The sequence below is a fragment of the Danio rerio genome, chromosome 5 (genome assembly GCF_049306965.1).
Source record: "Danio rerio strain Tuebingen ecotype United States chromosome 5, GRCz12tu, whole genome shotgun sequence".
In the NCBI taxonomy this organism is placed as follows: Eukaryota; Metazoa; Chordata; class Actinopteri; order Cypriniformes; family Danionidae; genus Danio; species Danio rerio.
In genome coordinates, this window is record NC_133180.1 from 71,431,753 (window position 1) to 71,446,063 (window position 14,311).

General features: G+C 37.9%; 1 protein-coding gene across 18 annotated transcripts in view; it reads left to right on the forward strand.

The window, feature by feature from the left end:
- Nucleotides 1–14,311, forward strand: part of kcnt1b (potassium sodium-activated channel subfamily T member 1b) — a 180,926-nt gene that overhangs the window by 89,890 nt on the left and 76,725 nt on the right. For all 18 annotated transcript variants that reach the window (XR_012406481.1, XR_012406482.1, XM_073951599.1 and 15 more), the window contains 5 exons: nucleotides 326–409; nucleotides 3,500–3,594; nucleotides 8,042–8,222; nucleotides 9,327–9,491; nucleotides 11,450–11,586. Coding sequence is in view for 16 of the 18 variants with exons in the window: in XM_073951599.1 (XP_073807700.1) it covers nucleotides 326–409; nucleotides 3,500–3,594; nucleotides 8,042–8,222; nucleotides 9,327–9,491; nucleotides 11,450–11,586 (662 nt within the window). In the remaining 2 variants the exon portion in view is untranslated. The remainder of the gene's footprint in view (nucleotides 1–325; nucleotides 410–3,499; nucleotides 3,595–8,041; nucleotides 8,223–9,326; nucleotides 9,492–11,449; nucleotides 11,587–14,311) is intronic.

Here is a 14,311-nt window from a genome sequence, read left to right on the forward strand (position 1 = left end):
AATGTACAATATACTCTGTTAACAAGCCATTAACTAAGGCTTTTGGATTAATAAACTACTAAATATCTGCATATTAATAGTTAGTACGGTCGTGAAATTTATGTATTTTGTAGGATTAGAGATGTAAAATAAGATCAACCTTTATTAGTGCTAATAAACAGTTAACATCTTTAAAATAGGCACCTATTAAGCCAGTAGCAAAGGGTGTAAATTATTACTCCAGCTAAAGTCTTACCCATATTTTGAATAGGTACACTGCCTCCTTTTCTGTGAAAAGAGCCCTGATACAGTCATCCATTTATTGTTATTTATGGCTTTTTTGCAGATCTTTTGGCCTCCGCTTAGGAACATATTTGTTCCTGTATTTCTTAACTGTTGGCTTGCCAAATCAGCGCTGGAGAATATGATTGTAAGTAATATTTGCAACTGTGCAGTGCGTTTCACATGCCTGTGGGAAATCATGCTGAATGACTCTGTTGTTATTTGATGATATGCCATGTTGGGATGCTTTACTTCGGTATGCATTTGACAAACGAAAATGCATCATCAGTGAAAACTGAGAGGATGCCAGCACTCCAGTCCCTGCCAGATGGTTGGGTCAAATGTGCAGAAAGAAGCTGGCAGGGGGGAATGTCCTTTTACAAATGCTTAAAGCAAAGATATTAGTAGAAGAGACATGCTAACAATCTACAAAATGTGACATGCATTCTTAAAACACAATCTCTTTATTAGCATCAGTTGTTTAATAAAGAATCTTCCATGGAACGTTTATAGTGGAAAAAGGTTCTTTAGGTCAGTGGTCCCCAATCAGCTCTTCTAGCTCCAAAAGGATTACAATTTGTATAAGCCTTATATACTAGTCAATACACTATTATTGTGGCATTAAGAAATTAATGGCAGAAAGATTAAATGCATGAATGGCTAGACAACATACTCAAAAAGGATGGTATAGTTAAGTGAGGGTAGGTGACGCAGTGGTGCAGTAGGTAGTGCTGTCTCACAGCAAGAAGGTCGCTGGTTCGATCCTCGGCTCAGTTGGCGTTTCTGTGTGGAGTTTGCATGTTTTCCCTGCGTTCGCGTGGGATTCCTCCGGGTGCTCCGGTTTCCCCCACAGTCCAAAGACATGCGGTACAGGTGATTTGGGTAGGCTGTGTGTGTGAATGTGTGTGTGGATGTTTCCCAGAGATGGGTTGCGGCTGGAAGGGCATCCGCTGTGTAAAAATGTGCTGGATAAGTTGGCGGTTGATTCCGCTGTGGCGACCCCGGGTTAATAAAGGGACTAAACCGACAAGAAAATGAATGAATGAATAAAAGTGAGGGTGGCATATGTAATTTATTAAACAAACAAATTCTCTTATTATTTATTTTTTCTTTTATTATCCTTATCTTATATTTCCTTCCTTTGTTGTCTGTAAAGTGTGTTGGTCTTTTTTCACACTTTGTCTTTCTATGGTGACTTGTGAGTTTGGCGATCTACTGAAAATGCCGTCAGGTATGCGCCGTGCGCGCACATTAACCTGTGGTTATCTTCAGGAGGTTGATTTAACTAACACTTATCAGCTGTTTTGGAACCGACATACTGTAAGCAGGTATTAGCTTTTACCAAAACTAATATAGCAATTTTTTTTTTATTTGTGTATGTGTGAAAAAAATATATAATTTGCACAAAGAAATGATGGGATTCTTCTTTAAAGAAGTTGTTACCAACTCGTTTAGAGCATCATTATGGGCGTTTTACGTTATAACTAACAGGGTTCAAACAATGGATCTGCAAGAGAGAAACTACGGGTTTTAAGAAACACTCGTCACCACATCGTTCTTTTCTCAAATGTTGCATTGTACTATGATAGTTCATCCACAAGTTACGTTGTTGTTTGGGAAACACACCCCTTGGGCTCTATTTTGACGGTCCATGCGCACTTTCATTTTCACTACATACTTTCACTTTCGCTCTTGTATAGGAAAACCTTTACGCACAGACATCAATTAGTCTATAAATAATTAATTGCGTTTGTTAAGCGCAAATATTCGTTTCAAAACTATTTCTAAATTCAGTTCTAATTTCCAGCAAACTAATAAATGAACAATATTACCGAAGTGTTATCCTGAGTTATATCCTAAAACACATGCTGTGCCCCATATGGTCTAAAACCTGACAGGTGGGCAAATCTAAGCTTGTTTTTATTAAAACAAATATAAATATGGATATAATAAATAATACTGCTAATAATAATAACATTATACAAAAGCAAATTGTTATGAATGAACTGAAAAATCCTCCCGAGATGAAGAAGACATAAGAGCAGTGATTTTTCATATTTATGTAGGCTAGAAAATAATATGTTTTGTAATATTTTAATCCTTTATATTTATATTCTATATATATCCTTAATATTTAATTTTTTTCATATGTAAAGATATTTGCCTATTGCTCTCTTGTGCGTATTAAGCAGTGCGTAAGCGAGGCGCTGGAGTTTAGACCGGGTTTGTTTTGGTCTAATGAAAAATCTATTATAGTTTCTCAAAATAGCAACGCGCCAGCAATGCGCCTCAGAACGCCTTCCTTTTTAGACCAAAACGTCTATGGGCGCACATATGAGCGTTAATGCATTTGCTATTTAAACATATAGCGCAACGCCTCAAAACCACTCTTGCGCCAAGCTGAAACTACCAAACAAGTATCACGCCACATTGCGCCGGGTGTATGATAGGGCTTCTTATCTCTAAAGCAACTATTGAATTCACAAGTGTATCAATCTTTGTCCAAATGTAGAGTTCTACTATCTCCCAAATAAAACAAACAAAAATATTATGGAAGTCAATAGTTACCAGTTTCGAACATTCTTCAAAATATCTTCTTTTATGTTCAACAGAAGACAAAAGCGCAAACAAGGTTTGAAACAGGTTTGAGTCTTCTGAAGAGAAAATGATGGCTGAATTTTCATTTATGAGTGATCCCTTTAATTGTGAGAATTGGTCTCTAAACTGATGTGTTAACAAAAACTGTTTAGCTGTTATGTAACTCCTCATTGAACGATTATTTAATGATCTCTCTGAAAAAACAAAACAATTTTTGGAAGCTTTTTCCATATCTTAAGTCTTTTTTTCTTATAAAGTTTTCCTTGGAAACTTTCTTAAAAGATAGTATCCTAGAGAGATGACTATTACAAAACTGAGTAAGGAAGCTATTTCAGGCCTGAACCCTTTGTCAAAGCACTGTAGTGAACATGCATATACAATAGGCCTACAGTATATGTCATATATCTGAGAAATACACTTCTTAAGCAGTTTTACTTGTATATTTTACTCTATATAGTTCAGTTGAATTGAAAAACTAGTTATATAAGTCACCCTAGACTTCACTGTGCAATAAAATAAAGATAATGATGGTTATCAAAGAGAAGTGGGCACTTAAACGGCAGCTTTTCTTTCAGAATAGGGTTTTTATAGGTACCTCAAGTTGTCTGCATTATCTGTGTTATTCTCTGTGTCTTTCTAGAATGATCTCCATCGTGCCATCCAGCGCACACACTCTGCCATGTTCAACCAGGTCCTCATCCTGATCTGTACACTGCTCTGTCTGGTCTTCACCGGGTAAAGCTCTGATCTCTCATAACCCTGATGGGGTTTCAGTCTTTTAAAAGCTTGTGTCTAATGCAGCAAATCTGAAACAGACACAATATTAACCAAAGCTACTGTGCAATATTGTATTTTTTTTTATCTCACAAAAATAATGCTGTTTCTGTTTCAATGTTTGCTGATTTAATGTTTTTATGCTGTTATGTTAAATCAAAGTCTAGTGTTTGATAGAGCAAAAGTTGCCTGGATTTGTTTTATCAGTTTGGTTTCTGGAGGTATTTGTAGTAATTTTCTTTTCTTAGAAGTTTTAAAATAGCCTTAGTAAAGAGTTGTAAGCCTAAAACTAAACCACCCAGCGTTCAGATGAATCTTATTACAAAGTGGAGTGACCGGCGTAACCCACTGCGCATGCAACGCGCATAGCTGTGCATTTATACTTCTGCGCGCTGTCTCTATTATTCTGCATTAACACTTCCGAAACGCTAGTTGGCAGTGAGGGGTTAATGCTCTTCTGTGTCGAGTTTCTTTGCTGGTGTTTTGCTTTTCCTGAACACTTCCTGAATGTACAAGTGGCTCAAACTCGCTCATTTTGAGGCAGGAACCAGTGGACGTTTCCTAGTGATGGGGTGCGGCTGGAAGGGCATCCGCTGCGTTAAACATACGCTGGATAAGTTGGCGGTTCATTCCGCTGTGGCGACCCCAGATTAATAAATGCACTAGGCCGAAAAGAAAAATGAATGAATGAATGTTTTAATATTGATAGTATGATGTGGGTATTTTTTTGGGGGGTGTGGGGGGTGGGGGGGGGTGGGGGGGTAATTGTTTCATTTTTAAGCAGCAACCTTGTATAAAGCAGTAATTTAAAAAATGACATCTAAAAAATTTATGTGTACATTTTGGCTAAGAAATATTTAGCATCTTCCTTTGCCAAAATGTAGACATGAATTTCAGCTGTGTTACTTTACATTGTTTTTCCATGTAAGCATGCTGAACAGCTTCTTTTTAGTTGTGTTTACACATTGTGTCTTTTGCTGTGAACGCCACAGTGTTCAATAATTACAAGAATACATTTAATAACGGATGCTTTTTAAGATATTGACTTACAAAATGACGACAATAGATCCACAAACCAACAAAAGCTTAAAAGAAGTTCCAACAGCAATGAACAGAAGATTCCAGAAAGTGATTTGGTGCTTCGTTGCGAAGTTTGAGAAGTGAACATTGCCTTGTGTGACTATTAACTATTAACGTTTAATGTTAATGTAGGCCTTGACAAAACTATAGACACCTTTGAATTTAAATTCCTTCATTTGTTTATTCATTTTCCTTCAACTTAGTCTCCATTTCAGAGGTTGCCACAGCTGAATGAATATTTCCGGCTTATGTTTTACGCAGCGGATGCCTTTCCAGCTGCGACCCAGAAGTGGGAAAACTTATATTGAAATATTTAAAGTTTAAGGGTTTCAGGGGTCATACATTTGTGGTCGTAAAAAGGTCTTGTACCTAGTGTACAGCGGATTTATGAAGAAAAAATGAGTGAGAAATATTAAAAGTTTTCATTATACATTAACAAATGTATCAAATCAAATGTGCCAAAAGGATCACAAAAACAAAAAAGTCCATAGAGATGAACAAGTGTTGACCTCCATAACCCTCCATCGCACTATATTTGGAAGCATAATTAATAAAATAAAAAGTTGAAACAATTCCAATTTTTTTTTTTATATTTGTATTTATATTTTTAACAAAGTGTCTGTAGCAGAAGGAATAGCTAAATATTAGACCATATAATATATTCAATATTAGCATATATTTTCATTGACAGTAAAATATGTACAATTTAAAGTGATATCAAGTGTAAAGTGATTTTACTAATATAAAGAGACATATAACTGAATAAAGTCTCCCACAGCTAAAACAGAATTTGCATGATGAATCAGACTACAGCTGCATTTCCTATTTATATCACATTCTCAGAAATAATGGTATCCAAGCTGTCATATCATTTCAAAAGATACACATTTGTACCTAAAGGGTGCTTTTGAACAGGTACCGCCCCAGTGACAGCTTGTGTACGGTTATTTATGAGAGTGTGCAGTATAAATTTCCATAACATAACACACACACTGAGGTTTTAAAATTCAACTAGAACAAAATGGGGAAAGTCTTGAACCACGAATCTCATTTTACTCAAATCTAAAGCGTCTATTAAAAAAAAAAAAAAAAAACATTCAATATTCCTGAGGGATCCTGTGGTGAAATGGCTTTCTGGGCAAACCCACAAATCGACACCATGACTGAGCAGCTTTACTGAACCCTATTCATTGAAATAGCCTTGAAATGTCTTTCCAGTGAAGCTGTAAAAATGCAATGATGCAGATGTTTTATATATACAGTTCTGTGCAATAGTCTTAGGCCACCACCAGCTTTGGGAGGCCAAGACTTTTGCACAAATCTATTTATCTAAGATGTATGGGGCAAGTGCATGGTTATTACACTATACCTTTAATATGCGAACAATAGATATGGTAAATATGACCACAATATTCAGAACACAATTACTTTTGGAGTAAAAAAAAAACGTTTGTGTTTAACGTGATCTCTTTAGCACCAAGTAATAGCTTGAACTGAAATGATGTGCTATTTATTATAAAGCATCTTTCAGCTTTTCTAAGAGTTCTTGCTTGTATTTAGCATGATCCGGCTTTCTTTTTCTCTCCAGGTGAATCTCATACTGCCTACAATAATATTGCCTATACATACTGTCTATAATATTCAGGTCTGGACTCTGTGGAGGTCATGGCTGTCTTTGTATCATCAGCTGTTTTTCTCTCCAAATTATGAATTCATTGCATCAGCAGTGTGTTTGGGATCATTGTCATGCTAAAAAATAGAACTATTACAAATTAGGGGCTTTCTAGGAGGAATTCAAATCCTGTTCGGCATTCACAATCCCATCAATTCAGGCAATATTGACAACAACTCGGGCAGAAATGCAGATCAAAGACAGAAACTATAGTATTTTTCATTCATTCTTGCATCTTTCTCAAACTCTTCCTTTCAGATGTGCTAAACAATTAGATCCATAAAACTCAACAAGAACCTATATTTTCTGGTTGAACAGAAGTTTACTTACACTGTATAAAAAGGCGCATAACCATTTAAAAAATAGTCAGATGTTAATGTGACTAAACATTTTCTCTTATAGGTAAGTTAGGATTATCACATTTTGTTTCTGTTATGCTTAATAGCAGAATAATGAGAGATTTTTTTGAGAAATTGTTATAACTTTTCTTGAAAGTCAAGTTTACACACAATAAGATTATTCTGCCTCTGAAAAAGCTCAGATGATGGTGTCAAGGTTTTGGAAGTTTCTGACTGGCTAATTGACAACATTTGAGTAAATTGGAGGCACAACTGTAGAATAGTATTTAAGGAAAACCTCAAACACACTGCTTCCTTTTGTGACAACATGGGGAAATCAACAAGCCAGAATCAACAAAAAATAAATAAAAATAAGCCAGATTACAATTTGCTAAATTACACGGGGGAAAAAAAAGACTCATTTTCGGAGACATGTCCTGTGGTCTGATGGAACTAAGATTGAACTGTTTGGCCATAATGACCAGTGTTACATTTGGAGGACAAGGGGGAAAGCTTACAAGCCTAGGAACACCATCCCAACTGTGAAGTATGAGGGCGGCAGCATCATGTTGTGGGGCTGTTTTGCTGCAGGAGGGCCTGGTCCAGTTCACAGTATAGATGGCATCATGAAGAAAGAATAGAAATATCTGAAGCAACATCTCAAGACATTAGCCAGAAAATTAAAACTTGGCTACAAATGGGTCTTCCAAACAGACCATGACCCTAAGCATACTGCCAAATTAGTTAAAATGTGCTTTAAGGACAACAGATTGAATGTTTTGACAACAGATTGAATGTGTGGCCATCACAAAGCCCTGATCTTAATCCTATAGAAAATTTGTGGGCGGAGTTGAAAATGCTTGTGCGAGCAAGACAGCTTAAAAATCTGACTCCGTTACAGCAATTCTGTCAGGAGGAATGGGCCAAAATTCCTTCAAACTATTGTGAGAAGCTTGTGAAATGGCTACCCAAACCATTTGACCAAAGTTATACCATTTTAAAGCAAAGCTAAAAAAAATATCTATGAAATGTGTTTAAACTTTTGACTGTCTAGAAATAAATAAAAAAATCTCAAAAAAAAAAATCTCTTTATTCTGCCATTATAGCAAATGTAAATCATTTTTGGTAACCCTAACGGACCTAAAATAGTAAACGTTTAGTATGATTTACCATCAGACATTTTTTTTAAATGGTTATGTTCCTTTTTTTAGAGTGTACGTAAACTTCTGGTTTCAACTGTATATATATGATTTTGCACAGTACTGTATAATCTATATTTTCAAAAGAACCTGCACTTCTTCTGTATTGCTCATCATAGGGCTTGTGGGATTCAGCACCTGGAGCGAGCAGGGAAGAATCTGACACTCTTTGACGCTTTATATTTCTGCATCGTCACCTTCTCCACTGTTGGATATGGAGATGTGACGCCCAGAATCTGGCCCTCTCAGCTGCTGGTGGTCATCATGATCTGTGTGGCGCTGGTGGTGCTGCCATTACAGGTGAAGGATTATCATTGCTTTGACACAAAATGCATTCAATAGATACAGTTGAAGTCAGAATTATTAGCCCGCTGTATATTTTTCCTTCAATAACATTTTTTTCAACACATTTCTAAACAAAATAGAACTAATTTCTAATAACTGATTGATTTTATCTTTGCCATGAGGACAGTATATTATATTTGACTAGATATTTTTCAAGATATTAGTATTCAGCTTAAAGTGCAAATTAAAAGCGTAACTAGGTTAATTAGGGTAATTAGGCACATCATCGTATTACAATGGTTAGTTCTGTAGACAATCGAAAAAATATATAGCTTAAGGGGGCTAATAATGACCTTAAAATGTTTTCTTTAAAAATTAAAAACTGCTTTTATTCTAGCCGAAATAAAACAAAAAGTAAAGACTTTCTCCAGAAGAAAAAAATATTATAGGAAGTACTGCAAAAATGTAATTGCTCTGTTAAACATCCTTTGGGAAATATTTGAAAATTTACAAAAAAAATAACAGGAGGGCGAATAATTCTGACTTCAACTGTATGTTTCCATTCAAAGATGTTAATTAGACTTATGCGCAAAACTGAATAATTACATTAAACATTTGTGAATAAATGCATTGTTTCCATCCAGAACAATTGAAAGATTTTTGAAAGCGACCCAAGTCACGGCTGAATGCTGGTCCTCTCACTCATGTCATTTCTCTCTGTCTGCCTGTCTGTTGCCAAACACAGAGCGGGGGAGCTCTTGGCTCCGCCCACTTGTTACATTGAGCGAGAAGCAGAAACTAATTTTCATGTGAAGCAACATGCACCTAAAACAGCGAGCTGTGTACACACCCCCAACATGACACTTTTGAACACATTATAATAAAAACATCTGAACTGTGTGTTGAACTGAACCTAAACTGGCACACTCAGAACAACCATAATACTAATATTAAATCATAAAAAAAGGGGTAAACTGCCCTTTAAAAGTATGTTGAAGTACGTAGTTTTTGTACTTTTACAAATATGTAGGCTGAAACATGTATCTCCAATGAGCCTGTGTTGCATAAACAAGTGGAATTGCTAATAATTCACAGTACTTTCTGTCTTTTTCACACCAGTTCGAGGAGTTGGCGTATCTATGGATGGAGAGGCAGAAGTCAGGTGGAAACTACAGCAGACACCGCGCTCAGACAGAGAAACACGTGGTGCTCTGCGTCACCTCACTCAAAATAGACCTGCTCATGGATTTCCTCAATGAGTTCTATGCCCACCCGAGACTACAGGTGAGGGAAAGTGAGGGGAATAATCATTGAACTAGTCATGTTTTTTCAGTGAAGTAATATTTCTAAAGGAGCTGTTGACATGGAATTGAACCATTCTTTGGGTGCACCTGCCCTTTTTTTCTCTTAGAGAAAAATTCCCCTCAAAATAAAAGTGATAGCGTTGGAAATGAAGGAGTTTACTTTGCAATCGTCAACAGAAAACGCCCCCCAATTTTCACTTTGCAATCATCCACAAATTCCCCCCATGCTTTCTATTATAATGTCTATGGGCAGGACGTCAAATGTATGGACACAGACATATCAAACAGCAGCAAGGGGGATGTGTCCCAGTGACTAAATCCAGCATATAGGGGTTCTCTACTGTCTACCTCATTATGTCTTCATTTTATGCACTGTTTATTATAATGTTACCTGTAGCTCAAATGACAGCATTCTGTATTTGCCTTTTCGGTTTTACTGTAGTTCGGAACTGTCAAGACACCTCGGATGCTAAAAGCGGTAAAAATTGAACCCGGTTTGAATTAGTTTATGACGGACTAAATTTTTTTGAGGCAGTCAATGCGACTGACACAACGTGAGATCCAATATATTTTTTACCATGCGAAAATGACGAACGAAATTTTTGGATTCAGTGTGCAGTAACCTTTAGAAATAAATAAACTAAAAAATGCAGAGTTCAACACAATTACTTCATGTTGTTACAAAAGTTTCTAGAGTGGCGCCAAAGCATAGAACTAAACAAAACCAACAGCCACATTAACTAGAACACAAGATTCCCAGTAAACTTAGTAAGTAAAATAAAAATCTGAAAAAGAACCCGAAATCTTCAGTGTATGCAACGCCACAAAATAAGGTCCCTAAATGATAAACAAAAATACAAAAAACAGCGCTCAGCCACTTACTTAATGTTTCTGAACACTTATTTAACTACGGGCAAAATGTATTTCACCCGAAAAAGGAATGATGAACTCTTAAACCATATTGGATTGATAGTTATTTGGATCAGTTCAGAGATACGTGGAACAAATCATAATACAAAAACAGAAACAAGCGTGCACAACACAAACCCACACATACATGTAACCCCGCATGGGAGTCGGTTGTTCTAACTCTAAAGAGTATGGCCTCTAGCGTCTGTCGCTAGAGCACATTTACAGGTCAGAGGAGTGATGTTTACCTGCACAGCACTTACTAGCTGGCCTCCGCTACACTCACCCCCCTAAACCTCACTCTCATCCGGGTCACGGCACCAATGTATCCCCGTCAGTCCTATGTCACCCAACCTGCTCCGAGCTGGTATCGAACCAGCAACCTTCCGCATTGAAGAAGTGAGGTTTACCTGCACAGCGCTTACTAGCTGGCCTCCGTTACACTCACCCCCTAAACCTCACTCCCATCCGGGTCACGGCACCAATGTAACGCCGTCGGTCCTATGCCACCCAACCTGCTCCGAGCTGGTATCGAACCAGCAACCTTCCGCATTGGAGGAGTGAGGTGTACCTGCACAGCACTTACTAGCTGGCCTCCATTACACACAGCACTGAACAAACAAGGAGTGCCGGTCAAATATAAAGTCTGCAAAACAAAACCTGATTGGTCTACGAGGAAACACCCTAATGAGGAGTGACAGGCTCGGGATCCAATCAACAAATACCTGTGAAGAGAGAGAGCGACAGAGAGAGAGAAAGCGACAAAAATTCAAACTCCTACAGACCATAACAGTGTACATGAAAGTTAAGAAATACTTAAGTGTGTGAGAAATGATGAGGAAATGTTCATTTCATTTAAAATGTTCACCACTTTTTTGTCTTAATCTTCTGCTGCAAACTTTGCTACACAGTTTAATTTAGAAAGGAAGTGCATACTATTACTAGCACTTGCATATTCATCGTGCTCTTGCTTATATAAATACAAAACATTGTGATCCAGCTGATAAAGGTGTCTCGAATGTCATGTAGGACTATTATGTGGTGATCCTCTGTCCCACGGAGATGGACATCCAGGTGCGGCGAATACTGCAGATCCCACTGTGGTCTCAGCGGGTCATCTACCTCCAAGGCTCTGCACTGAAGGACCAAGACCTCATGAGGGCCAAGTATGCTATTCATTTTTGGTTTGACTATATGTGGTCGTAGTTTGCTCTGGATACAGGCAGGGGACAACTTAAAATTTTCAAGTAGGAAGAGTTGGAGCCCGGAGACCTCCAACCTCCACGTGGGAGGAATTATACCACAAGTAGGCTAAGTGACCTCCAAGTAAGAGGTACTTACACCACAAGTAGGCTGGGTTTAGGGTTGGTGTTGGTGTAGTAGACATTAATAAAACACAACAGGTTACTGTGAGGTTGGGTTTAAGGTTGAGGTAGGAGTAGACTAATAAAACACAACAGGTTACTGTAAGGTTGGGTTTAAGGTTGGGGTTTGAGTAGACTAATAAAACACAACAGGTTACTGTGAGGTTGGGTTTAAGGTTGGGGTTTGAGTAGACTAATAAAACACAACAGGTTACGGTGAGGTTGGGTTTAAGGTTGGGGTAGGAGTAGACTAATAAAACACAACAGGTTACTGTGAGGTTGGGTTTAAGGTTGGGGTTTGAGTAGACTAATAAAACACAACAGGTTACTGTGAGGTTGGGGTAGGAGTAGACTAATAAAACACAACAGGTTACTGTGAGGTTGGGTTTAAGGTTGGGGTTTGAGTAGACTAATAAAACACAACAGGTTACTGTGAGGTTGGGTTTAAGGTTGGGGTAGGAGTAGACTAATAAAACACAACAGGTTACTGTGAGGTTGGGTTTAAGGTTGGGGTAGGAGTAGACTAATAAAACACAACAGGTTACGGTGAGGTTGGGTTTAAGGTTGGGGTAGGAGTAGACTAATAAAACACAACAGGTTACGGTGAGGTTGGGTTTAACGTTGGGGTTTGAGTAGACTAATAAAACACAACAGGTTACGGTGAGGTTGGGTTTAACGTTGGGGTTTGAGACTAATAAAACACAACAGGTTACGGTGAGATTGGGTTTAAGGTTGGGGTAGGAGTAGACTAATAAAACACAACAGGTTACGGTGAGGTTGGGTTTAACGTTGGGGTTTGAGTAGACTAATAAAACACAACAGGTTACTGTGAGGTTGGGTTTAAGGTTGGGGTAGGAGTAGACTAATAAAACACAACAGGTTACGGTGAGGTTGGGTTTAACGTTGGCGTTTGAGTAGACTAATAAAACACAACAGGTTACGGTGAGGTTGGGTTTAACGTTGGGGTTTGAGACTAATAAAACACAACAGGTTACGGTGAGATTGGGTTTAAGGTTGGGGTAGGAGTAGACTAATAAAACACAACAGGTTACGGTGAGGTTGGGTTTAACGTTGGCGTTTGAGTAGACTAATAAAACACAACAGGTTACGGTGAGGTTGGGTTTAACGTTGGGGTTTGAGACTAATAAAACACAACAGGTTACGGTGAGATTGGGTTTAAGGTTGGGGTAGGAGTAGACTAATAAAACACAACAGGTTACGGTGAGGTTGGGTTTAACGTTGGGGTTTGAGTAGACTAATAAAACACAACAGGTTACTGTGAGGTTGGGTTTAAGGTTGGGGTAGGAGTAGACTAATAAAACACAACAGGTTACTGTGAGGTTGGTTTTATGGTTGGAGTAGGAGTAGACTAATAAAACACAACAGGTTACGGTGAGATTGGGTTTAGAGTTAGGTTAAGTGTAGACATTCATAAAACACAATAAATTGAACTAGGGGTAGGCGATATGGCAAAAATATCTAAACTTTTTTTTTCTTTAAAATATTTTGTTGCTTTTTCCCAGAGATGGGTTGCGGCTGGAAGTGCATCCGCTGCGTAAAAACTTGCTGGATAAGTTGGCGGTTCATTCCGCTGTGGCGACCCCGGATTAATAAAGGGCCTAAGCCGACAAGAAAATGAATGAATGAATTTAGTTGGTTTATTATCATCAATTGGATAGTAATCAATTAATATAGATTAGGAACATCATCCGAGTGAGAAATAAACATTTTGGGATGAATTATTGCTTAATGACAAGCAGCTGTCGCACTCTTCAAATAGCAATAAAACAACATAATTAGATCCAAGTTGCAAGTGAAACATTATTGACAAAAAAAGTCCAAGCGAAAATCAAAAGAGAAAACTTAACACAATGTAGCTGATAGCGTCAAGTAGTCAGACCGTGAACCAGACAACAGATCAGGAGTTCAGAGAAGAGTCCAGGTTAATCCTGACAAAACACAGAGTAACACAACTAACAATATTGAACAGACAGAAGAACATAGGACCGCCACCCAGATATAGCTGCGATAACAAGCCACAGCTGGACGGCTAATCACAACAGCTGATGGACAAGCAATAACCCATGCGACCACAACAACACAGACACACAACAACAAACACACGTGGGAAAACAAAACAACCATGTGACAACACAGACAACCAGAAGTGCACACACACCTTCAACCGAGACAGCGGCAGCATGTTACCGCTAAGTGCATGAAGTGTACAACATTACACACCTCTTTTTATCCCTCCAATAAATGCATGATCTGTGTATTAAAGTGCACTTATTCTTTTTAGAATGTTAGATGTGAGTGCATTACTGCAAAATGGTGTAGAATAGAGATTTTGGACGTACCTTAAATTTTGCAGCTACTGTAGATTTAAATGAGCTTCTGGCCCTCTTTGAGTCTGTGAGAGTGATAGACAGAGCAGTCCAATGTATCTGCAACTTTATCTGTAGCTGTAAATGATTTCATCAGGTCCTTTTATAAGACATTACAATCATCTCTATTACTGTGAACA